A 25,066-nucleotide genomic window follows, 5' to 3' on the forward strand; every position below is an offset into this window, starting at 1 on the left:
CATCAGAGGATTTCTCTTGATGCATTAGGAACCAATCAGTGAAAAACCCATGGACTTTAGGAAGCTCCTAACCTGATTAAGCTGAAATGCCTTGACAAGGCTAAATGTCAGCATCTTATCTCAGTTATTCGTGTAACCCCTGTAGAGAGACAAGCACTTCCAGAGGGGGATTCGGCCTGTACTGCAATCGCTGCATATGAGAAGTGAAGTGAAGCACCCTCTGGAGAGCATATCTGTCTCTATTAACCACAAGCATGGGAGAACTAGATTAGACTAGACACCTAACTTTTAATAATTAAGGGTGTTGAGTGTAGATACAAGTTAGGAAGTCTTGGTTATCTTCCTCCACTGAGTGTCTCAGAGGGCAGTGGTCCAGTGCTTCCACCATCACACAATCAGACAAAGGGTTGCTTATTCAGTGACTTTGATAAAATTATTCTGCAGTGTCACCTCTTAATGGTGAAAGGAGATAAGGAGAATTTGTCATGTGTTCAGGCTTCATCTTATATATTTTCCCATCTTATTTTCCATCTCTGTACAGCCTGATTAAACAGATGTTTCCATATTGCTACCAAAAGAAACAAAATATTTTATGCTCTGTTGGTGACTACCAAGGAAGTCAAATCAACTACGATTTCACTCATCAGAAATCAGACTTGAATTAAAAACTTCCTTAATGAAAATTTAAATTCTTACAGGGGGGTCAAATCTCTCAGCCTTAGAGAAAAAGAGGTATTAGGACCCACAACAAAGAACTGATTCCATTCGTTTGGGAATACTGCTCCTGACTTCAGTTCATCATATAATCTACCATACAATTTTAGATTAAACAAGTGGGTACTGAATCGTCTTTGGGCTTGCTACTAAGCCCAGTGGTGGACATGAAGATAAAAAGTCCCATTGGGCAAGCCTTAAAACGGAGTCACAATTTATGCTTTAGCTAATCTTCGTTCTGTGTCTGAAAAGAAGAAAGCACAGGGCATAACAGAATGAAATGTAGCATCTTTCTCCCTGCAATGCACATCTTTTCTCTGGGATTAAAATAGGGTTTGCATTTTAAATTTTCATTTACTAAACAGAAAAATATTTTACTAAGAGGGAATGGTATTAAGGAGAAATGATTCTTTGTGTGCCCTCAGGCCTGGTGAAGACAGGATTTGATTTGCTGTGTTAGGCTGGAATCTGGATTGATACACAGAGATGAGAAGGTGTTTAATAAAATTTACATTTCATTTTCTCACTTGACACCAGTCTCCTGTCACTCACCGAATGAAGGGAATACGACAAATAACTTTTGTCAGCACCTAGACGTGGAGACACAGTCGGGGGGAGTGGGGGAGAGCAAGGGTGGGTTATTTTTAGCATCGCCCCTTTGATGGCTGCAAGACTTGGCGTGTTTTAGGCACCAGCTTCATCTTTAATGTACTTTGGAATGGAGAGGTGCAGTGGGAGAGAAAGCACAGATTAATCCAGCCACACTTAACCTGTCTCTGGTGATGGACAAATGACCTACTGTGAAATGAATGAGGTGACCCAAACCCACCCCAGCAGAACATTTTGGCACACGCTCCTCACTCAGTTTACATATCGCTCATAACTCTGACAAACACCCCATGTGCATAAGGATTAACTGCACAAATCCAGAGACAGGGATTTGTCCTTCTTCAGGAGGTCTATGTTCTCCTTTTCTGTTCCTGGGGTGTGTCACCCCTCATTTGTTCAGCTGAATTTTGAGTCAGATCCCTGCATCCCACGGGACTCTAACTTGGGAAAGAGCCAAGTGATGAGGAATATGCTGGACAGATAGCATCTCAAAAATAAGACGAGTAAGCATTACTCCCTATTCATCATTCAACAAAATCTTGAAAATATCAGGCAGTACATTTAAAATAAAAGCTGAAATAAATAATAATTCAGGCTACACTTTCAGAAAATGTTGCAGGACAATAGGTCCATCCAATGGCCACTTGTAGGAACCACCAGTCCCAGAAGTCTCTTCTTGCTTAAGGTCAAATCCAGGGAAGGTTCATTTCATATTTCCTTTTGTATTTCTTACTCTTCCCCAAGTATCCAACACCAGCAGCCCTCAGTACATGTGTCTGATTTGATCCAACATGGAAACTATTCAGAGGTTTACCCCATTTATATGCCACAGTCTTTATTCATAACTGCAAATTGAGACAGATTCATCAATAATAGGGACTAATTTTTCCTTTATCTTATGTTGTGAGGGAAAAAAAGCTATGAACTGAAACATATGAGACAAAACTGACAAGATGTTATGAGAGTAATTTAGGAGAACATTATTTACTGCACTGGAGACAAGAGAAAGTATCAAAAGTTCACATGGAGTCACATTTGCCTTCACACCATTTTCCATTTTGTTTTGGCTTATTTTGTCAAAATTTTCATCTTAAGCATAAAGGTAAGGGCAAAATTAGTAACTCTATATGTATTTTGTATATAATTGAGTATATTTTATATATATTTATTATAATAAATGCATACATATAATTTATGCATGAATTTATACATATTACCAGTTTGGAAGTGTTGTGTCTTTTTATTTTTATTTCCTTCTTCTCCACTCTTTTTATCCTCCCTATTGAGAGAGAGAGAGAGAAAAAAAAGGAAAAAAGGAAAAGAAAAAAAAAGCAGAGGGTAAATATTTCTCTAAACATCCCTCCTATCTCTCCTTCAAAACACATTTAAACTTCCAGTTTTTCTACTTCTTTTATATCCAGAGAAATCACCATACCAAGGATCCTTGCCAGTGTGTTCTGAAACCTTGGAAAGATCCTGCTTTTGCTCTTGCCATCACCTTTTTAATGTTTGATCTTAATAACAAATAGTCACTCAACATTTCCTACATTTTGGTAGGGATTTTTCTGTCAGTACAAAGCTAGAATCTGTTCACATCTTGACACAAGCATAATGGTTGCAAAAAATTAACTCAAAAAGTTCTATGAATATGTATGTCAATGAACACCCATAATTACCCTTGAAGTACTGCATCACACAGTATTCCTGACAAAGCAAAGGTTTTCTATTGCACTTCCTTGTCCAGTGGATATTTTGTTTGTGTAATTCCACTCTCAATAAGGTTCTTCATTGCAGAATCAGCACCTCAGAGAAAAGCCTTCTGACTGGACATTTCCCTCCTGTATTTGCCATTTATACCTCTTATCATATAGAAATTACTGCCAAAATAAATAGAGGCTGGGAGTTATACCATATAGAGATGATGAAAGGGTTTATAATCTCATTGCTGTTATTTGGTTTCTCTCTCTTTCTCTCTCTTTCTCTCTCTTTTTTTTTTTTTTTTTTTTAATTTTGTCTTAGGCACACAATTCCTTCAATCCAGACTGTAATTAATTTTACTACATCACCAGTTATCTCCGCTCCCTAACCAGCCTTGTCATTTTAATTTTTCACAGGCTTTCTTTTCTTCTATCCATGTGCCTGCTCCTGTATCTTCGTGAAGTCTCATCAACCCTGGCCCAAAGCTTTAGGCAAATTTGTCTGTAATGTACTCCTCTACTTCAGACATAAGAGGAAAAAATACCACTTCCACAAAGGGGGGAGAAGGAGAGATGATTTTAACCATAGTATTGTCTAGGAATTTTGAAAAGCCAGTTTAAAAATAAGGCATCCTTACAGCTGCAGGCTTATATAAAATAATAAAGTTCAAGTGCTATTGAAGATGGGTCTACAGAAAAAGGTGTCAAGCAGAGAATGTAGACACCGAAAACACAGCAAATTCAATGAAATTGTTGTCATTGACAGCAGCAGAGCCAAAGTTTCCAAATTTCACTGACATTCAAAATGACTGTCAAGAAAGAGCTTGGGTCTTGGAGAATGGTTCTGCACAGTTAGATGCAGTCCTTGTAATATTTGTTTGGCTTGCACTTTGAAGGATTCACTGGGATTCATTGTGGGGAGGTCAGTACATTGCCAGGCCTTCTCTAGTAGATTTTGTGAAAGGGCTCAGTGTCTGTTGCAGAGTTCACTTCAATGTGGGCCGTGCTAGAGCATCAGTCTTCACCATGACATGCCTATAGAAGTCTGTCATAATCTCAAATCTACCAAGGTTCCCCATTCCCTCATGGGTGACCCACATGTTGCACTGTGGGTTTTCCATCTGGCTCCTTCCACCACTTTCCTACCTTACCATGCCTTCGCACTGTTTTTTAGGATGTATAACATCTCCTTATCAAGGGGTATTTGGATGTTCAAACTTGCCAAACTTGCCCATAAAACATCCACGCCGCGGATCACCAAACTTTCTGATGGCAGGAAGCTGTAATATGCAGGTGTCCCACAGGCCGAGGTGGTATTCCAACTATTGTAAAACAAAGTTTTTGGCTTTGGACATGAAATGTGTGTTCTCCTTCTCCTCACCGAGGACATCCTGGGGCAGCTTGGATATGTCTGTCCTTCTAACCATGTGTTTCCTGGAAGAGCAAGAGCTTGTTTTATCTTTGCCTCTCCAGGTGGCAACATTTTCAAAACAAGTCTGCATCTGCATCATCCACAGAGGAGTAGAATCCCATTTCATCCAGGTGCTGTTGATATCAGTCTAAAAACAGTAAGTGAAGTCTAAAGTATTTTTAGAAAAGATGTAACCTCACTTTAACCATGTTCTTCAACCACTAGATGGTTATAAACATCATCATTATCTCTAATCACCACAATGATTTCTTTCCCATACATTACACAAGAGCCCTTCAATTTCTTACTTATTCAGGGCTCACTTCATGTTTGTACTGAATTCTCATCATGTTTTTTTCACTTTCTCCCCACTTCATTCCCATGCTCCACCACCCACTCAATTAATGCACAGCAGTGTGGGAAGTCAAGATCAACAATGTTAAAGATTTTTTAGCCCTGCTTATTTCATTAGAGGTCTAGACATGCAAGACATTACTTATTCTGTAAACAAAGTATGGATAAATGCTTGGATTATGAATTAAAGGATTAATTAAAGCCCTTAACTGTTTCCAATATGTCTGATTTTTTTTCCAAAAAGAGGCTCTATTGTATATTTTTGCATATCATTTACATTCGATATTATTTGCATGTAATTTGCATAAATCCTGACACTTCTAATTATTATTTGCTATCACACTTGGATGTGATAAAGTAACTTACCAGGAGTAGAACTACTTAAGAAGAGTGGAGTTTAGGAGATGGAGAAGTCTTATTTCTTCAGAAAGGAAAGGATCTACTACCATGTGAAAGTAAATCTGGGCATCAGCTTTGGAGGAAAGAAAAGGTCTCTAAATCATTTCAAAAAGCCTGGACATCTCTTCAAGATGCACCCTCTTATACTTATAAACTCAATATAGTTCAGGGTCCAATGCTGGTGAATCTACCTGTGGTGGCCTGGCATGGACTACACTGCATTAGTAGAGCAGCTTTCTTCCAGTGGAGACACCAGAGAGAGGCCATAATCATTTATGGATCTAAAATATCCCAAAATGTGAATAAAGTGAGAGTTGTCTCTCTGAATCTAGATGAAACTGAAGCAAAAGCTGGCAGACAAATCAGCTCTTCCTTTCAGTTCTGTTGGTTCAATTATTTCTTTGATCAGAACCAAACAGCAACAGAGGTACTCTCCCAGAAACAGAGGCACTCTCCATCCTTTCATCTAAGGCCTTCTTGAACCATCACATTGTGAAGGAAGAACAAGAGGGAAAGGCATTATATATTCTTTTATGGCTAACATCAGACCTGCATCCACTAGAGCTTGCAGGATGAGGTTCATCTAACTGATGTGTGTGTCATTTATGTCTTTATCTGAACTCCACCATAAACTGGAGTTTCTCTGGGGGCCAAAATCATCTCATACTAAAGCAGGAATATAAATTAAATCAAAAAGTCCTCATGTAATTGAGCCACAGAATATCAAACTAACCTATACTGACCATTTCTTATATGCAGGCACCTACAAGAAAAATGACTGTAGGCTATTGCCAACCAGTGATATTTCATGGGGAACAGCTAACAACCAGATCCCACTTCTTGGCAACACAGCTGATACGTAGCCTTTCCAGATACAGAGGCAGAAGAGGAGACATCATTTTAGCAGGATTTTAAATCCTGTGCTTCTCATACAGGATTCATTTACATTATCTGGGAAGTGTGGATGGGATCATACAAGTGCATTGGTCATTATGGCTGTACTTGCACTAATGGACTAAAGATGATGAGAATCAGGGATAAAGCACTATTCTTTCATTATCCAGCCTGATCCAACTGGATCTTACCCACAGAAAGCCCAGACAGTGCATGGCTTGGGAGTTTGTATGAGTGAAGAGCATCCTCAAGGAATATAAATGAATCATAGCAGGGTCAGATAACCATAGCAGGGTCAGATAACAGGAGCCAGACTGTTTTCTATATCACCATAGATTTAATCTGTTTTCTCATTAAATTTCTGCACACTGTTCACAACTTAAGCAACAGCTTCACTCCAGCTCAGGCCCAGGGTGCATGTACATACTTTACAACTTTTGAAGTCAATGGCACTTTCTGCAATGGCCAGGATGATAATTGGGGCTCTCTTAGGGCTTACAGTCTGGAATGACAAATTTCTGCCTAGAGAACTGAGTAGCTCACCAACCAGCACTGGCATCTAAGCTCCTTCAGCTTGAAGCCTGGTTTGTTTTCAAATCAAGGTTTCTCACCTTCTCTTCCACAGCTGATTTGGCCAGAAACTTAATCTTCCTACATTAGTATTTTTCCTGCACATGAGTATAAAATTTATCTTGTGCCACTGGGGCACCTTGTAACCAAGAAGTTTATGGTACAGAGAGGGTATAATACAGTTCCTCATCTTCCAGCTCAGTTAAGCAAAGCAGGGAGGAATCCTCTGAGCAACTGAAGTACATCGGTATTGTTATTATCACTCATAAACAGTAGTGTTCATAACAAGCTGGTGATTTAAAGGTATTAGAAAACGATGATATGGTGGAGGTCTAACTCAACAAAACACTTTAATTTTGAAACAAAACAAAACAAATATTCTTAAGCACAGATTTAACTAGGGAAGCATGAAAGCACTTGCTCATGAAATGGAAGTTGAATACATGTTTATTTGGTTTTGCTCAGGAAAAGGAAAAGGTTTACACACATACTGAAGATCTTTGAAAGGGAAGATGGGAAGAAATGGGGAAATTCTTATATATATGTATGTATGTATGTATATGTACATGCACAGAAATACCAATCAGCATTGCTCTAGTTTCTAAGACTACATTGGTGTCAGTATATTAAATAGGGTCAGGGTACAGGCACAGACACTCCACTATCTGCAGTTGAATTGCTAGGCTAATTAATCCCTGAAAGCTTTTGGCCAGACCCAGTTAGCACTCCTCCCAGCAAGTCTTAGAGAGAGTTAATAGAGGTATCAGAAGCCAAGGACTGTTCTCAACAGGCTGCGTGGTCGCACCTGCTTGTTTTGGAAGCTAAGACAGTTCAGTAGCATAGACGTGGCCGAAGTCTCCCTGTTGGCTGCAGAACCAGGTCACAAGTTTAGTTGTATATGCACAGCACAACAGTTTGTTTCTCTGTGCTAATATGGGTGTTTGACCATGGAGACAAAAACCTCAACTTCTCATTGACTGCAAGCCAGGCAAAGCTTGCTTTGTCAGTAGTCCACCACTTGACATGACTTCTATTACACTTCTACTGCTGCTCCTGTGACAATCTGCTCTCTGACATCATTCTGAGGTTTGGGCATAGTATCCAACTCCTCTCTTTCTTTGTTGTAACCACCTGAAGGCTTGGGTACATCTTTCTGGGCAGGGCACACCTGGACTGTTGGCTGCTGAAGTTCCTGAGAGTCACCAGGAGACGTTCCTCCACATTGCTGTTGATGACTGTCACTTTTCCTGGCTGCAGAAAAGATGTCTCTGTTACTTGCCTTACGCTGAAGAGTGTTCATTTTTCTCACAGTCTTAGCTTCACAGGGCTGCAGGCTCAGCTCCTTCAGTTGTACTGTAGCATGTCCTACTACTCTTGTTTCTTCCATTTCTGTAAAAGCAAAACTTGCTTGAGTTTTACAGTAATTTTATGACCCTAGTTTCACATTCCTTATCCCTCCATTCCTTTACTGCATGTTAAAGACATTAAGAAAAAGCAGTTATTTGATGGAAAATTATTTTAACTAGCCACAGGATTTAATTTTGGCAAAAACAAGTTTTGAAAACCCAATAACCATAAGCTGCTTCCACCAAAAAATACAGCAAACACAAGAGCTGCTTTGTTCTTATTGATACATGAATAGCTTCCATGGCATTTGTTGATGACATCAAATGTTCCAATAAATGATCAATAATAAAGTGTATAAAATACAGCTGATTAATTATTTTTGTTAATTATAATATATAATGTATTTTATATATTAAATATATATTGCTAACAATGAAAATCATTTTAATACTATGCATCTACAAAACATATCAACTCTCTACAAATAAAGCTATAGTATAACGGAGAACTTTTAATTTCCAACATTTCAGTCCTGCTCAGGGCAGAGCCTGTAATCTGCAACATTGTTTAAAAATGATGTTGAAAAAAATTATTAAATCGTTGTTGAAAATGCAAAATATATACTATACATATTTCATGTGTAAATACAAAATGTTTATATCCTAATAATCTAATTCCTAATAATAGAAATCAATTGGAAAGTTCTTGGTAAATTTTCAGTAGTCACATATTTCTGTAAAGAACAGTTTTTCTTCTCATTGCTGTCTTAATATTGGGTTATCGACTCCTTTAAAGTACTAATTGCATACATCACCAGCTTCAACTTTCTTCTTTTTACATATAAACAGTATGTTGATCATCTACACCAAATCTTAATGCTATTTTGTGGTATGTATTCCCACCCTCTTTATCTTCAAAGGTGACATTTTCAACTCTGAAAATAGGACTCATCAAACAAGTTTGAATTACTGGAGGAGGCTAAAAGTTTTCTGGACATGAGCAGTTTCAAAGATGAAGTATTGACTTGGGATTTGTAGGACAAAAGTAATGGGAAATAATTCTTAGACGCTAGGATGTGTTGCGGTACCAGGAACTACAAATAAAATGGATGATATTCTGTGTTTCCACCAGTAACTTGAAACTTGACATTAAAATTAATTCAAATGGAATTTGTACACAGTAGGAAGAATGACAAGCTGGTAGACAGGAAGGAGGAGATGATCTAAGCAACCTAGGAACAAGAGATGAGGACCCTTTCTGGAGAGTGGGAGACCCTCTTCAGGTAAACAACGATTTCTGGGCAGTAGTGGGAAAGGAGTTTGAGATGCAGGTCACTTAAGTACGGTAACCAAAAAGATTCATGAGATCTTTTGGTGGTAGAGGAGGAGTGAATGATGTTCGGGAACTAATTTTATTTTTGCAGTAACACAAACCAGACATCAAAATCAAGTCTGAATAAAGTAGAGGGTACACCCAGAGAGTAGTCATGCCCTGGAACAAGCTCCCCAGGGCAGTGATCATGGCAACAAGACTTCCAGAGTTCAAGAAGAGTTTGGACAATAATTTGAGACATAGGGTCTGATTTTGGGTTTTCCTTGTGGAGCCAGGAGTTGGACTCGATGATCATTATGGGTTCCTTCACATTCAGGATATTCTGTGCTTCTATATCTCCATACAAAATAAGAGTCATAAGAAGAATTCTAAACTGCCAGGACTAGTTAGACTCAAAGAAGGGCTTCCATTTGAATCTAGTGATAAAGACTTCACTGAGAAAAAAACAAAACAAAACAAAACAAAAAAAAACAGGAAGTCATACTAAAGCAATACTCAATATAAGAAGTGAATCATAGAATCATGGAATCAGAGTATCATAGAATCTCAGAATGGTTTGCATCATAAGGGAACATAAACATCATCCAGTCTACCCTACCTGCCATGGCAGGTACATCTTTCACTAGATTAGGGTGCCCAATCCCCAAGCCCCATCCAACCTGACTTTGATCACTTCCAGCAATGGGGCATAGATTAGGCCTCAAAACTGCAAAAATAAGCCATGAAATGCAAACTAGTGTAGGATACAACTTTCCTATGATGAAAGTGAAAAGCCACCTGAATAAAGTACAAAAAGAAGCAATATGCCCCTCCACCTCCAGGTGTCTTCCTGTTAGCCATGTATTAGTCAATCAAAAGTTATTTAATTCAACACCAAGATCATAATGTGAAGCTGAAGAGATTTTTTTTGTTACACCACAGTCAGACAGAGCAATACCTTGATCCCTTCCCTCTGAAATACTGCATATCTATTCATACGACTTTCTTCCTCATCTCCATCCTCAGCTGCTTGTTCTGAGACAACAACCAGGGACCCTACCTCCATTGGTCTTTGCATTGTATAATCAACTACCAGAGAAACCCTGTCTTGCAAGACTTACTGCAGCGATTAATAATTAAGATTCCAAAAGCTTAATTGTATTAGAAATGTGGGATTTCTTATGGGGGGAACAACTGTAAAGCAGAAATGAAACAAAAAGACTTCAGCTTTGATTTCTTCTCTCTCTCCAAAACCAACAGTACTTTAAATACAGGGAAATCAAACATTAGACATTTCCAAGTCATATGTATTAAATTCACTTAAGATATTGTTATCCTTGTTTAGATTTGAACATATCAGGGAATCTTTTTGTCTTGTGACTATTCCTAAAAGACTTTAAGTGGCTGGATTGCCTTTTTCTGACAAAAAAATCTTTCCATGAATTATTTACACGATGGCTCCAATCAATGCTGTACCTTTCAGCCTCCCCAGCCAAAATGAAAGTTCACTATGTAAAGGTGCCAAGGGAGAATGGCAGCCTCCCACTGCGAGTTTATAGACAGAACTAAGTCAGCACGCATTATGTGTCAGAGCCGACATCAGACAGAATCAGATCCTTTGATCTCAGACCTCCACAGGAAGCTTAGATCTCAGACAAATTAGATAAAAAATGAATTTATAGCAGATACGTGTCCTAAGGCACACAGCTGAATGCTGTGTTTTGGAGGAGTACAGCAAATATCAAAACACATAAACTGCAGAATTTCCTCTCCCCTTCTCTCTCTCCCTCTGCTTTTGTGATGGATGCTAATTAAAAGGAGATAAAGCTGCAGCTCGCCTCTTCCTGCCTCTTATGTAATCCACACACTTCAGGAAGAAGGAGAAAAATGAAATTCTCAATACAGAGTAAATGGGTAGTTCAGCAGGGTTATCTGAATGCCCTTAGATCCGTGCAGTTGGCAGGTGAGACCAAAAAAAGCCACAACAGAATAACCACTCCAGGAACATTTCACACTTTCAGAGAGGGAAGCCAGTGTTTTATCCTGCCAGCCACACGTCCCTGAGGCTGTCTGCTTTTCAGTGACCTCAGAAGTTGTGTTTGATCAGCAGAAGATGAAAAGACAAGTCTTGAGGAGGTCGGTGGAAGATGAGCGTTAGCAGCAGTGATGCTAGGAAATAAAGGGGGACACAAAACAGTGGCCATGGAGCCACTTTGGGATGCTGGCTTGGACTCGCTGCTGGGAAAGCATGGCATGAAGGTCCATGAGAGGGAACTAGAAGAGGTGGAGGTTACTGAGAATTGTACAAAGGAGCCCTGTGTGGTTTTTCCAGCACAGCAGAATACCCCAGTGCAGTCCTCCCCATCTTGCAAGCTTGTCCGGAGCTTTTTGAGCTTCATATAGTGGCTATCTCTGTTATTACTTTAGCTCCTGGACCCCTGGCAGGAGGAGACCTTGTTGCTGCATGTGTAGTGGGCAGGAGGAATGACAGTCCCCACCCTGCTCCAAGAACACTGGATGAAATCATGGACTCATTGAGCTAAAGGGGGATTATGCTGCTGCCCTCAGTGGAGTTTAGATTTCACACAGTATGTTTGCAATGACAAGTAGACTAACTCCAGGGAGAATGAAAGGAGGTAACAAACTGATAGCCCTTTGGAGAAGAGCTGTGTCACTGACCTGATACAAATCTGTAGTTTGAAGAGACCTAAACCAACCTTTTTGATATCCAACTCTTTAAAGATCTGAATTATTCTCAAACTGCAGTCTCACCTCTTGCTACAGGCACACCACTTTCATTCTCTCCTGGATTGTAGCAAGGCTGGACGCGAGGTGCATGATGTTGTGCTTGCTTCTGGGGTGCCTTGGTACTGGCTCGTGGTATATCAGCCTGTTTAGTCCTCATTTCTGTAATGAAGCATATCAGTCACATCACTGCCAATGCATCCTCAGCTCAACAGCAATTATTAATTCAAGCAACTATTTATTGCTGGTGAATTAGCAAGGTAATCTAGAAGTATTCTTTCTGCCCAAAAGCAGAGAGAGTTTTTTTAATGATCATGTCTTATGTTTTGCTATTTAGGAACCTGTCTGTTCAGGTAAAATCTTTCCTTGTGTTGTCACCATATTCAATAATATTAGAAATTCAGAGCTTAGTGCAGCTGGTGTTCATGATGTAATTTAGCAGTAAGAATCCTCAGCTTGGATTTTCAAAGTTATTTGGAAGCAAAAATCTGGTGAAATTACCGAGGAGGTTTTGAAACCAATGGGAAATAGGGGTCTAAAATGATGTATAATCTGAGAGCTTTGTTGGCTTTTCGACTGTGTCTTCCCTGTACACTTGACTAGGTCATAACTTCAGTTAGCACATCTGGAAGGCCAAAATATTGGTAATTTTCAACATATCCAGAAGTTTAAGATGACTATTTGGGAATCAAGCCATCGAACATATGCAGTCATGCATTTATCTTCAGTTCTTCCCTTTATGCCTTCTCTATTGGGAAAGCCTCTTATATTTGTTTTAATGTCAATACTAGAACTCAGCAATCTTAAGACAAATTAATGGAGTTGTGGATTTGCTTAGGGGAAGATCTCCAGAGAAGCTGCATCCCTCCCATTACCACTTTGACACACGTGATGCTGATAACGTGGTGTGGGATGTGAGCATGGCTCTGCCACTGCCTCTAGGGCATTCACAGCGCAGGTGTCACTGGTCCTGGGTAAGCACCATGGCTTCACATTAACATCACTGTGGCAATGTTTTGTTATGTCACCCTTTATCAGGAAAATGCAGCAGCTTTTCTTTGCTTCTCAGTTCTTTATCTGCACTATAGAAACCCAATTTTCATCTTGTTTCACATAGAATTAAAACTTTTTCCAGCCAGGACTCAGTCATCTGCTATATGCACAAAACTTCATAATCCTGAGCTATGAACTATATTGCTAATTAATGAACTCTTCAGAGCTTTCTCTGAGTGCCATTGTACCCATGAACAAGTCAAAAAATAAAAAAATAATAAAAGTTAAAGTACAAAAGTTCATGAGACAAATGGAGGAAACAAGTTAAAGGGTCGTTAGAACAGCAGAGTGGGGAGATACGTAACTAGACAAACTTATTCTGAGACTTATCCAAAGACAGAAGATATTAGGAAAAAGAAAGCAACTGGGCTATATTCATGTAAAAATCATAAATTGTGTTAAAAATTCTGCCAAGTTTGCCTTGCCATTGCTGCTAAATCCTATTGTAGCCTCCTAAGAGATTTGCCAAATGAAATAGGGAATCCACAAGTATCAATTTTCATGGACATTTCCAACTTACTGTTGCTTTTGCTCTTCTTGAACCAGCAGAACACAAGAGTGAGGACGAATGCAGAAGCTACTGCACTCAGCAAGACAACAAGTATCAAGCTGGCCTTCTCTCCCATGGGCACAGGGAAGATGGTAAATGGCTGAGACAGCACAGTGAACTTTGCTCCTGAGAATTTAAAGCAGTAAGAGTTTATTACAAATGTAAGGACACTCATTCCACAATGAAAACACTAGGCTACATACTTTTGACAATGCTGCTGCTGTAAAAATTCATTCAGGAACAGTCCAGATGTCCTTCCATCCCCATATCTAACATTAGCCAACAACATTTATTTAGAAATGGGTATATTTCCCCACAAGACAAATATTTAACAACTTTTCTTCAATGTATGTCTCAAACATTCAGTGCATCCTGAAGCAGAGTCAGTGTCTTTGTATTTAACAGTCCTTAGCATTTATTCCATGAGTTTGTCCAGTCGATTACCAAGCCTAGAAAATATGTTCACAAAGAACTTGTTTCTGAGACAAAACAGATCAAGCTCATGCAAGAAAATGTTCATATTCTGTCTAGCAAGACAGGGAAGCTGGTTGCAATGAGAAAGGTGCTAATTCATGCACAATTTTTGCAAGCTATTCATCACTTATTTACATTAAGTTGTGGGAAATTTAGAAACGTTGACTAGCATTAAGCTGAGTCAGAAAACTGCTGGTGAACATGTTTACATGTATATTTTTTCACCATGTTGACGTTGACGTTGACGTTGAGCAAATATAAACAAAAAGTTTCAGTGTCATTGCTGTTAGCATGGTAAACACTTAGTGTTTGGAAGCACACAAGATTTGGGTAATGCTCTTTACACAGAGATCCTACAGTTTTCTGTAAATGAAATCAAAATCAAAGCAGCCACTACTCAAAATTTCCATGGTCAAGAGTTAATAGGGTTTCAGCATCTGAGCTTCAAAGACTGGAAGGTGACTCCAGCTCAGACAGACCCAACACAATGCTTAACACTGCTGTCTCCAAAATCAGAAATCTATAGGAGTTTGGATCCCCCATAATTTTTTTTATTCCAGTACTTTCAACAGTACTGGTGCAGCTAAGGTGTGAGAAATTAATGTAAAAATTTCAACTGTGAAGAAATTGTTTGGCATATATGTATCTGGGCTGATTCTCCACAGAAATATCCGTACAGAGTCTGGGCTTAGCATGGGTTCTGGACAACTTCCGAAGACATTTTGAACAGAGATGTGTTTGGGAAGAGCAGGATTTTAACAAAACTTATCACGGTACTCACGATAGACCAATTTGAAGGATGTAGATTTGCATATCAACCTATTACCTACATTATTACAAGACTCATTATCAGTCCAAACCTCACAATTTTAATCATTTCAACGGGCATATATTTTTTTACTTGTTTGAGTTCCAATTTTAATAAAAGTCTTAAAACCTTTTTCATCAATTCATTAAAAAAAATGAGAAGCACTGTCAGATGAAGGTTTGCAGACTAGGGTAAGTACTGTAAGTACTTTTATATGAAACTAATTAGCTTTGTGTCAATATTGTCCACCCGAACAAAGCAGAGCTTCATCAGAACAATGTGAGAAGCATGTTCCAATTGAAAAAAAATTGCCTGCAGATACAATCATATATGAGCTTCAATTGAGAGGAAAGAAGCAATCTCACAGGTATCAAGGACACCACACAGACAGGTTCTTAAAGGTTGCATTTCACACTAATAGTCTGCAAGTAGACTGCTGTTGGTTTAAATAGAAAGTGGATGGATCAAGCCCACTGGGATCCATATCAGTTAAGTGAATATTACTGCAAAATGAGGAGCAAGACTATGCAGCAGTGCTATGAATAGCCCTCTCTCCCCAGGAACTACCACTAAACCACTTGGGATTATTGCATTCAGCATCATCGGCATCTTCTGTGCCGTCTCCAAATCGCATGAGCCTGAATAACTATGCCAGAAAGCTGTTCATGAAAATGTGTCCCAAACTTCTATTGTTTGATTGTTTAATTTTTGTTTGTTTGTCTCAAATGATAATCAAAGTATAAAAGTCTTTATTCTGACTCCAGCATGGTTCCCCATTACAAATGAGCAAAGGGGATTGCTTGTTTGCTGTATACTTTTACAACTGATATTAAAAGCGTACAACGCTCTGATTTACATAGGCGATACCTACACAGATTCAGCAGCTGTATGCATTGCTGGCTTTAAACACCTCTTTGCAACACTCTGACTGACTAAATGTTTCATAAAGGGATCTCTATTTGACCTTTGTTCAGAGGAGAGAAGATTTTGTGACTTCCCTGAAATAGCTTTCAAAAGACATTTCATTAAGCTGCACTTTCCACTAAAGAGTCTGATCCTGTGAGGTGCTGACTTTCCATCTGCTCTCACTGAAGTGAAGGCAATGGGAGCCGTGGGTGTTCGGCAGCATCCACCCCAAAGTAGACATATGTTCCCCCTCAAAAGGCCCACCTCCGAGTATTCCCTGCACCACAATTCTCCCTTTGCAAAGCCATGGGAAGCACTCAGTGCTGATTAGCCACTTGTGACTGGGAGGAGCAAAGGTTTCTAAAATAAAATATCTGGATCTTAATTTAATCCCAGGATAAGAAAGGATTTCTTGTGTTATAAATCCGTACTGTGTTACACATTACCATCTATAAGCATATCAAGCTCCACCTAAAAGCAATTGATCTATTCCTAAGAATATTTCTAAGCTATTCCTATCTATTAAGATAGGCTGTTCAGAACAATGCACTCTAAATGTTAGTGATATTCTACTTTTTTGTTCAGATTTTTTCATTAGTCACTTCCACTTGGTTACTTCAACCATCTGATGTACTTGCCCTTTTATTTTTTTTCTAGCTTAACCAAGATATACTATATTTGAATTTTCTCATTAAAAAATCCTGATTCCTACCTTCATTCTTCTCTGTACCTATTCTTTTTGAGATGATTTCTGAATATAGGTAAACAAAATTATCTTAGTATTTCAAGGCCTCATCAGGTCTGTATGCAGTGGCACACACACCTCCTCACCTCTCCTGGAGAAATTTTATCCATCCCTCTAGGTTTCTTTCTACCCGGTAGGTCTCAGGTTATACTTTTATATATATATATATGTATGTAATACCAGAACAGAAACTTTACGCATGGGCTTACAACACCTATACCTTAATTTGTTTTTGAACTACATGCCAGAGATCACATTCCTGCTTCTCAATGACTTGACAGGTAATCAGCACTTTGACCCTTATATACATTCAGAGACAGATTTGTAGATAAATTCAGGCCCCCAAACAGTTGTGCAGGTGCTTGTTTCATGCAGATGCCCTGAGGCCTTTAACAGCTGGAGTTCAGGTATTGCCCAAGATGCCAACATCCCCCTCAGCTTGTATTTCTTAGGAGGTATAACCACATCTGCCCCTTCAGTGTTATGGTGGCTCAAGAGGTCCTGATGTCACATCTGTAAACTGTCAGGGATACCCTGAGCAGAGCCCAGTCCTGGAGGCATGCTCTGAGTGTGAATAACCTGCTGCACCCATAAAGATGGCCAGGTGCAGCCAAACGGTGGGTGAAAAGCAGTACAAAAACTGACTGGGAGCATAGATGGAAAATTACAGAGAACAGGCAGAAAAAAGGAGACTCCATTTACAGGAAAAAAAAGCTTGCTCTGGCTGCTTAACTTGCCTATGTACCCAATTACTGTAGGAAAGTTCATGGTTAGGGAATCCAAGAAAAAGAGATACCTCTCTGTAGTAATAGTTCTCTCTTCTAACTCATCTTCATTTTGGGCATCTTAAATGAACAGTACGGTACTTACCCAGCTCACTTGCTGCTTGGAGGATACCAGTTTGGACATGTAGCAAAAATCTGGCTGTTCAGAGGTTTTGCATTGCTCACCTCATGCAAGCAAAGATTACTTCCCTTTTTATAAATTCAGATCACCTGTACTGTTTTGAGCTCATTTACAAAATCAACAAACAAAAAATGGATCCTACCTGGTGGTGATGTGACAGTAAATACAAGGTTCCAGTTTGTGCCTGAGCTAGACACAGCCAGACTGGAAAAGCTTGCACATCCATCTATGACCTGCACTTCAGTGAGCCCTGCATAGCGATACAAAAAAATTAATTGCAGTTAACAACTTCCAGCCAAGCATGACTTAGTAACTAAGGAAAAAAAAAAAAAAAAAAAAAAGAGCAAACCAGGAGAGTCCTTGTAACTTGAAGAGGACTTGGGAAAATCTGACCTCACTGTCCTTCCTAATTGTAAACTTTTTGTCTCATCCCAGAAATTTCATATAGAGCAAGGTCTTCAGAGGTATTTGGGCACCTAATCCTCCTGGAGTTACCTTGTGAACCTTGGGTCACTGAGCTCCTTGTGATAAACTTTGTGCACGTCCATATCATGGCAGTGTAATCTGAATACAAACACTAAGGCAATCAAGAAGTAATGGGAGCTATGTAGACATGTTCAAAAGTTCCACTTGATCATCTTTTTCATTTAACTTCTGTGTTTTGAATTAATTCTGTGACATTACATCACCAGTATCAGGAGAGTATTAATGACTAAGTATTTTTGTGCTAAAGGGATGGTCTCAAAGAACCAGCCACAGCAGACAAGGGAAATAGTTGATTGTTTTAACCCTTTCCTTAACTGTAGATATTTCACCTCATCATATGGACCCTGACATGCTGTTAAAGCATTTTGAGCTTTCCTCCAACCCTGTCAGAAGCTTTGAAAAGGATTTGAACAATGAAGAATGTCTGTGGTGATGACCCTGTTATCACACACAAGAGACTTTTAACTGGAAACCTCGCAGGGGAAATCTCCATGGGAAGCATTAAAATGAAACCCAGGAGGGAAATTCTTCATCCCTTTACCTCTTGTTCTAAGCTACAAGGGAATGCATTCTGACCCGGCATTTACACATGCTTTGGTTTTTATTTTTGTAGGCTCTTTTTTTAAAAAAATATAATTTACTTTGCAACTGGATCTCCATTTTATTGTGTGTATCTCTGAGTACCAGCCAAGTTCTGGCCCTTGAGTAATGTTGAGCAGGCCTGGGCTTCATTCAGGCTCTTGGAGTGAGAAGGGTAAACTCCTAAAGACTAACAAATTTCAAAATGTTAGTTCAGGTGGGGGTGAGAAGTCAGAACTTCCTTAAGATTCTGGACTCAATCCAGTGATCACAAACACAGACTTTTGCTTTCTCAGAGACAACATGTAATAACCATTTGCTTTGCAAAGCAGGTGGTTTGACATTTTATTGCTGTTAAGCAGAACAGGTGAAGGTACGTAAAGACTGAATGTGAGGAACACATTTATACTCTTCCATGAGCACACCCAGGATATTGAACAACATGGAGAAACAGCAAACTTTGCGACACCTTGTGATCACAAATTCTTGGGAGTGCTCATCAGGTGGGGACAGGGCTTTTGATGGTAAACTGGACTGTAAGAGTTTTTCCCATAACAATGTATATCTTACACCACCTACCCTCTTCTGTTCCCAGAGCTTGCTATGATACCCAGCTCTAGATGAGCTGAATTTTCCTGATGTACTTTTATTAAGGATTTTATTGACATAAATTTGTGAAACGTCAAGGATATCTGCTATGAATATTTGGAAGCTTCTTTGCATGTCAAATGTAGATAGAGACTTGTAAGGAAAAGTACGGCATTCCTTTACTTCCCTGGCCCTCAGACCTTTGTCCCATCAGCTCAGTGCTTCAGAGATGGTCATCAATCCCTACTGGGCTGACCGCTAGTGTTCAATTTGGGCTAGGAAACCTAGGAGAAGTGTCCAAATGGTCTTGGAAGCACAGAGAAAATGAATGGCATTTATTTCAGAGATGCCTCCTACAAGAAGGAGAGTGGCCTGAAGAGGAAATCTGTAATTGTGACCATAGCACTGTGTTCCCCCACCTTGACCTGTATCTTCACATTTGAAGGAAAAATGAAAGATCTTCTCCTATTACACAGTTAACTTAGCACTAAAGCATCACTACTGGTGGTCTGTAGAGTGATCCACAGAAAACAATTTCTCCAGTCCTGCCTCTGTTTCTCTCCCACACTTAGTGTCTACGCCTATACCCCAAGAACTAAACAGTGCCAGGATCTGTTCTGTGGCGCTGAAGAACTAGCATGTCCTGGCCAAACTTCTGTTCTGGAACTCTTATAGCCTCCAAACAGAGATGAGGCATGCAAACTGCCTACTGAGTTTTTTTATTTGCTATACTGACTTCTGAAGCTTGACCAGCGATTGCCAGAGAGGAGTCTTTAGGCAAAAGCAAGCCACATTTTAATGATTTAGCAACAGAAATGATAAAGCTTCCCCTCCCTATGACCCAGTACTATTTAATATATTAATATCCCAGTTAGTTTTGTGTACATATTTCTCCATTTGTGTACAGTGTCTAGCACACTAAACCCATAATTACAATGTGAGTCTCCGAGAACAGCTGTCATATATAAATAATCAGTAATTTATTCTGTGAAAAGACCTGAAGGAAACATGGGAATCTAGATTTCTCTAATTGCTCCATCCTGATCTTGGCTCTTCTATTTACCTATGCCACATACAACCCTCTTTATGGTACTACCTGCCTTGACTACCAACACTTTTCTTGTCTCTGATGCTCACTGTAGCACCACCACTTTTATAGAGGGTCTTGTCTGCTGCGTTCAAATATTTCATAATTACCATTTCTAGTCTATGACGAAGCCTGGAGTACTGTACTGTACTCCTCAACAGAGACTATCTCAGCTTTCGGGCACATATGCTTCAAAGCTCAGAATATTATATATGTGAGTCTTCACAAAGATCTCTCAGGCAAGCTGGTATTTAACGCAGAAGCAAGCTAATTTGGAGCTAAACTACTTTCCATGAGGCAGTTTGGCTGCTGTCAGATGAAGCAGCCTCAGTGTGCTAGACGGGACCCATTTCGATTAAATGCTGCTTTCATATGCTTCAAAAGACGAGTACAATAAGGACGTTTGTCAAAGGAAAAACTGCAGAAAACTATTACATGCAGAACATCTGTACTACGCACTTCATTCTTTGCTGGAGTTTATTGACTATTAATTTGATACATGTATCTTTTAAAGAATGTGAATTGCATTTCTCTGCAGTGACTTTTCTTTCTATTTCTCTCACTCTGTATTGTCTCTCATTCCATGTCTCTTTTCCATGCCTTATCTCTTTTCCAATGTTTCTTTCCTTCCTTCCTTCCTTCCTTCCTTCCTTCCTTCCTTCCTTCCTTCCTTCCTTCCTTCCTTCCTTCCTTCCTTCCTTCCTTCCTTCCTTCCTTCCTTCCACTAGCACCACTAGCTGAGTCAATAATTTGTGTCCCATCCAGACTCAAACTCCTAAACCTCTGAGGCATACCTCCCTGAGAAGGCATGAACAACAACAGAAAAGACCAAAGGACTTTCTAATCTGTAAACCTGGAGCTGTGATGAGGTACGAAGAACTTCATATTAACAGAAACATGAACTGGACCCAAAGGATGAGAAGCTCTGACCTACACTATGAGTGCCACTTAGCTTCTCCAAATGTGAACTTTTCAATCAAAGTTAACACACAAATGACCTTATTGCAAACAAAACGCTTTACCTACATTAGGAAAGCTCACTTTTGAGAGTGTGCACTGCTTGCTTACATTTTAAGACTTTAGTAATTAACATTATGATGCTCTATAATCAATTTCATTTCCATTTTCTAGTTTACAAGCATATGATCATCCACAGGTTTTCAGTTCAGTGCTATACTTAAACAACGATCTATATCTAAGCATGTTCATAGTCTCAATAACCTCAAGGGAAATACTCACATGCTTAGAGTTAATCATGAGTTCAGGTCTTCTGATAAATGAGGACCAGAAGGGAAACATTTAAATCCCTCATGAAAAACATTTTCACATTGAAGTATGCTAATTAAAAACAATAGTCAGTTGTTTCTGTCTGTACTTGGCCTGATCATTTGCTGGGACAAACAGATTGTCATTGACTCTAAGGAAATTACCCTAATTAACATTAGCTGAAAATCAGGTATTGGGATTTCTAATTCTCCAGTCTTTTCTTTTTTGATCTGAGACGCATCTTTTCAAGATAAACTACTAGATATACTCCCTTCAAGCTACCAGAGTACAAAAACACTTTGTATAATCTTCTTTTTCTCTAGGATACAACCACAAAGTTCCTCAAACTTCAATATAACAGTCTTTCTTTTTTTTTTTGGTGCAAAGACTAACTTTGAAACCCAATCATTTTCTGCAAGAATTTCACCATAAATTTATCACCATCATTTCCCACAGTTGCTTTGCCATAACTCTTGCTGTAAGAAAACATTTCCAAACCTTTTAGCACAGCCTCGGAGGAGCCCTTGAGGTGAGCTGATACAACCCAGGGTTCTGAGGGAGGTCCCAGTTCTTCAACCCTTCGACCCTGGGAAGAATAACAAAATAGCAGGATTAAGATCTTTTCTCCAAACCAAGAGGGAAGAAAGTTCTGATGGCTTTAATAATTTTAGTAATTTATTAATGCCCAAAAGGAGGGAAGTTTGGATCTACACCCTATGTGTTACAAACAATGCCAAACACCTCACCATAACTCATTATGGCATTAAACTCAGGAGGAACCAGTTCTGGAAACCAGTCTGTTCCAATAGTCTGGCATGGGTTTTGCTGCTTCACTGCAAGTAACTAGGATCACGTTCACACCATCTAAGAGAAGTAGTGAATTTTGACATCATCATAGCATCTAATTTCACAGGGCCACAGAATCTCAACATGGTAGAGATTGGAAAAGACCTCTGGAGGTCATCTGGCCCACCCTCCCCACTCAAGCAGGGCTACTTGAAGCAGGTTACCCAGAATTATATCCTTTTGAATATCTCCAAGGATAGAGACTCCGCCAATTCAAGGAAACTGAGTAAATTATGTCTATTTAGTGAGGGTGAGAATATATGCTCAATGAAAGAAACTACTTGTTATACCTAAATTATTCATCCATAATCAGTGGGGAGGATAGATCACATAGATCTAGATCCATGCAAAAATATTAGTTTTCATATACATATATATATATATAAATATTTTTGAGGGACTTTTTAGTTCTCAAGTCTTGCAAAAAAACATGTATGAAGAAGGTTCTGAAACTCAGGGGAGGATCCAATTGCCCAGATGTAGGCAGATGTTTGTATGCCATTTCAGATAGCCAATGATGTCTGACATCCATCTGAGTCAGAAGATCTGATGCTTTGCTAGTAGAAAACTCTTAGATTTATACAGGAACTGTAGGCCAAGTAACATATTCCACAGCCCAAAGTGCAAGCCAACTATTTGCAAAGAACTGAGCATAAACAGAAAGAAGCTGAAAGTCTTGTGCCTCACAGATGTAAAACCTCATGGTTAATGGGTATCCAGAACTGCCTTTACCGTAATATAACTTTGCATCCAGAAATAATTTCCACAAAGCTACCCAAGCTTGGATTTGACACTACACTTCAGGGTCACCACTGTAAAAATGTCATACGCAGGTATATTTACTTTGTGGGTATACTTTTGACTATCCATCACAGTGAGGATGAATACACAATAGAAAACAACTGAAAAAGAGCAAAAGGACCATCAAAATATACTGGAAACAGAAGCATATCATGAAACCATGCTATGCAGATTTCACCTGACTCTGGGACTGAACCTGGTCCAGCAGCTCACTAGGACTCATTGGACTTGGTCTACTGTTTCCAAGACTTTTGTTGGTGTCTCTGGCAGTGCTAAACCACATCACACAGATGTCCAAGCATGTTTTAAACATAGTGTTCTCTGCACAGCACTGCTCTGCATGGTGCAGGCTTGCTTAGGCAGACCAGGATACTCCATTATACCCTGTCTTTGCCAGCCTTCATGAATGTGTTGTTGTTCCCTCATTCCTCGATGTTATCTTCTAAGCTTCAGGAGCAGAAATCAGAAAATGCAACAATAACTGATCAGAAAATTCAATCACACAATCAATTCTACAGCACAAATCCAACCCTTGTGGGAAAAAAGCTGAAAAATATGAATAGAGTCCATCTGGGAAGATGTTCCCAAAATACCCATGACTGCTCGTTTAGAGACCTATCCCTTACCTTGTTTACCATATTTATTTGCGGAAACTATCCTATGACCTATATTTAGGTCAGTCTCATAGCTTTTGGATTTTGCTAAGAGATGACAAAATTGTACAAGAGTAATACAAATCTCCATCCACAGAGGGGCAAATCCTACCTTCTTATCCAGGAAAATGATTTGTGGCTGTACGGGAAGCTGCTTTCCAATTTCTCCATCTGAGGGCTGCACCCGAACAGAGATGTTATAGGGCCTCACATACAACCATGTTCCTGGGTGTTGTCTGCTTCCATTTTTTTTTCCACATGCAAAGGAATGTAAACAAACAAATAAATAAATAAATAGAAATTAGCGCTGCGAAAACACCCAGTGCTAATCCCAGAGGTAATTCACACCTTACCTATGCCTAGGAATTACGCTTTACTTTCTGTTCATGGGATTTTCTACCTCTCTAATGCAAGCAGCAATGCTCAGTGTCTGCTGTGAGTAGCAAGGAGTACTATGCCAAACAATTACTAATTTACCTTATGGTGGCACTTTGATTCCTTGGATGAAAGCGGCATGTATGAAAATGTGAAACAGGCATCACTCCAAGGAGACAACAATATAAAACTAATAAAAGATCTCTTTGTTCCTATCCCCAGTTTACAAATAGGAAACTGAGAAATGAAAAAAAAAAATAAATAAATGGCTTCTTATGTGATAGACAAGGATTTTATGGATTCAGTAATCCAATACCTTGGCCCCCAAAGTCTCCATTCCGAAGCACTGATAATGGTGGAGGCAGCAAATGCTTCCTGTCCAGCAGAAAGATGAATTACAGTGAATATCTCTGATCTCCTCTAAAAACAAAGTTTCAGTTCCTCTACACAAGCACAGCACTAACAGGGCAGGGCTTTAATGCATTTCTTCATCCCATCATCCCTGTGCTACCTCTCAGTTATCTGCGAAGTCTGCATGCCTATATATAGCAGTATACAGACACCCCATTGAAAGACATTGCTTTTTCAAGACTGAAATTTAAATTAGAGCATCCTTGGAGAGGGCTTTTGCATTTGAATACAGAATCAACATTTTATTCTGAGCCTAAATCATTTCATTCCCTCTCCTAGTGCTTTGTGTCATTTAGTATCTCTTTTACATATATATGTGTATATGTATATATGCTTCTAATCTGCAATTGCAGTGAAGCAACTGGGGGTTTGATATTGTCTTGAAAGTAGGAAAGGTATTCATTCATCTCTAGTGTTTGCTCAAAGGTGTTTACAAACAGAAGATACACAGAACATCAATTTCCTTGGGTTTAACTCAGAT

At 39.2% G+C, this 25,066-nt stretch overlaps 1 protein-coding gene across 4 annotated transcripts in view; it reads right to left on the reverse strand.

Moving 5' to 3' along the window:
• Positions 1–7,110: 7,110 nt before the first annotated feature.
• The window catches only part of PKHD1 (PKHD1 ciliary IPT domain containing fibrocystin/polyductin), a 255,796-nt gene continuing 237,840 nt past the window's right edge, over positions 7,111–25,066 (reverse strand). For 3 of the 4 annotated variants that reach the window (XM_082758117.1, XM_082758115.1, XM_082758114.1), the window contains 6 exons: positions 23,912–24,038; positions 21,998–22,085; positions 17,636–17,743; positions 13,625–13,780; positions 12,079–12,213; positions 7,111–8,037 (listed from right to left, as the gene is read on the reverse strand). In XM_082758117.1, coding sequence (XP_082614243.1) covers positions 7,682–8,037; positions 12,079–12,213; positions 13,625–13,780; positions 17,636–17,743; positions 21,998–22,085; positions 23,912–24,038 — 970 coding nt within the window. In that variant the 3' untranslated portion in view covers positions 7,111–7,681. The remainder of the gene's footprint in view (positions 8,038–12,078; positions 12,214–13,624; positions 13,781–17,635; positions 17,744–21,997; positions 22,086–23,911; positions 24,039–25,066) is intronic. The other variant, XM_082758116.1, reaches the window with a different exon arrangement.

This window comes from Aythya marila (assembly GCF_965140915.1).
Source record: "Aythya marila genome assembly, chromosome: 3".
Lineage (NCBI taxonomy): Eukaryota > Metazoa > Chordata > Aves > Anseriformes > Anatidae > Aythya > Aythya marila.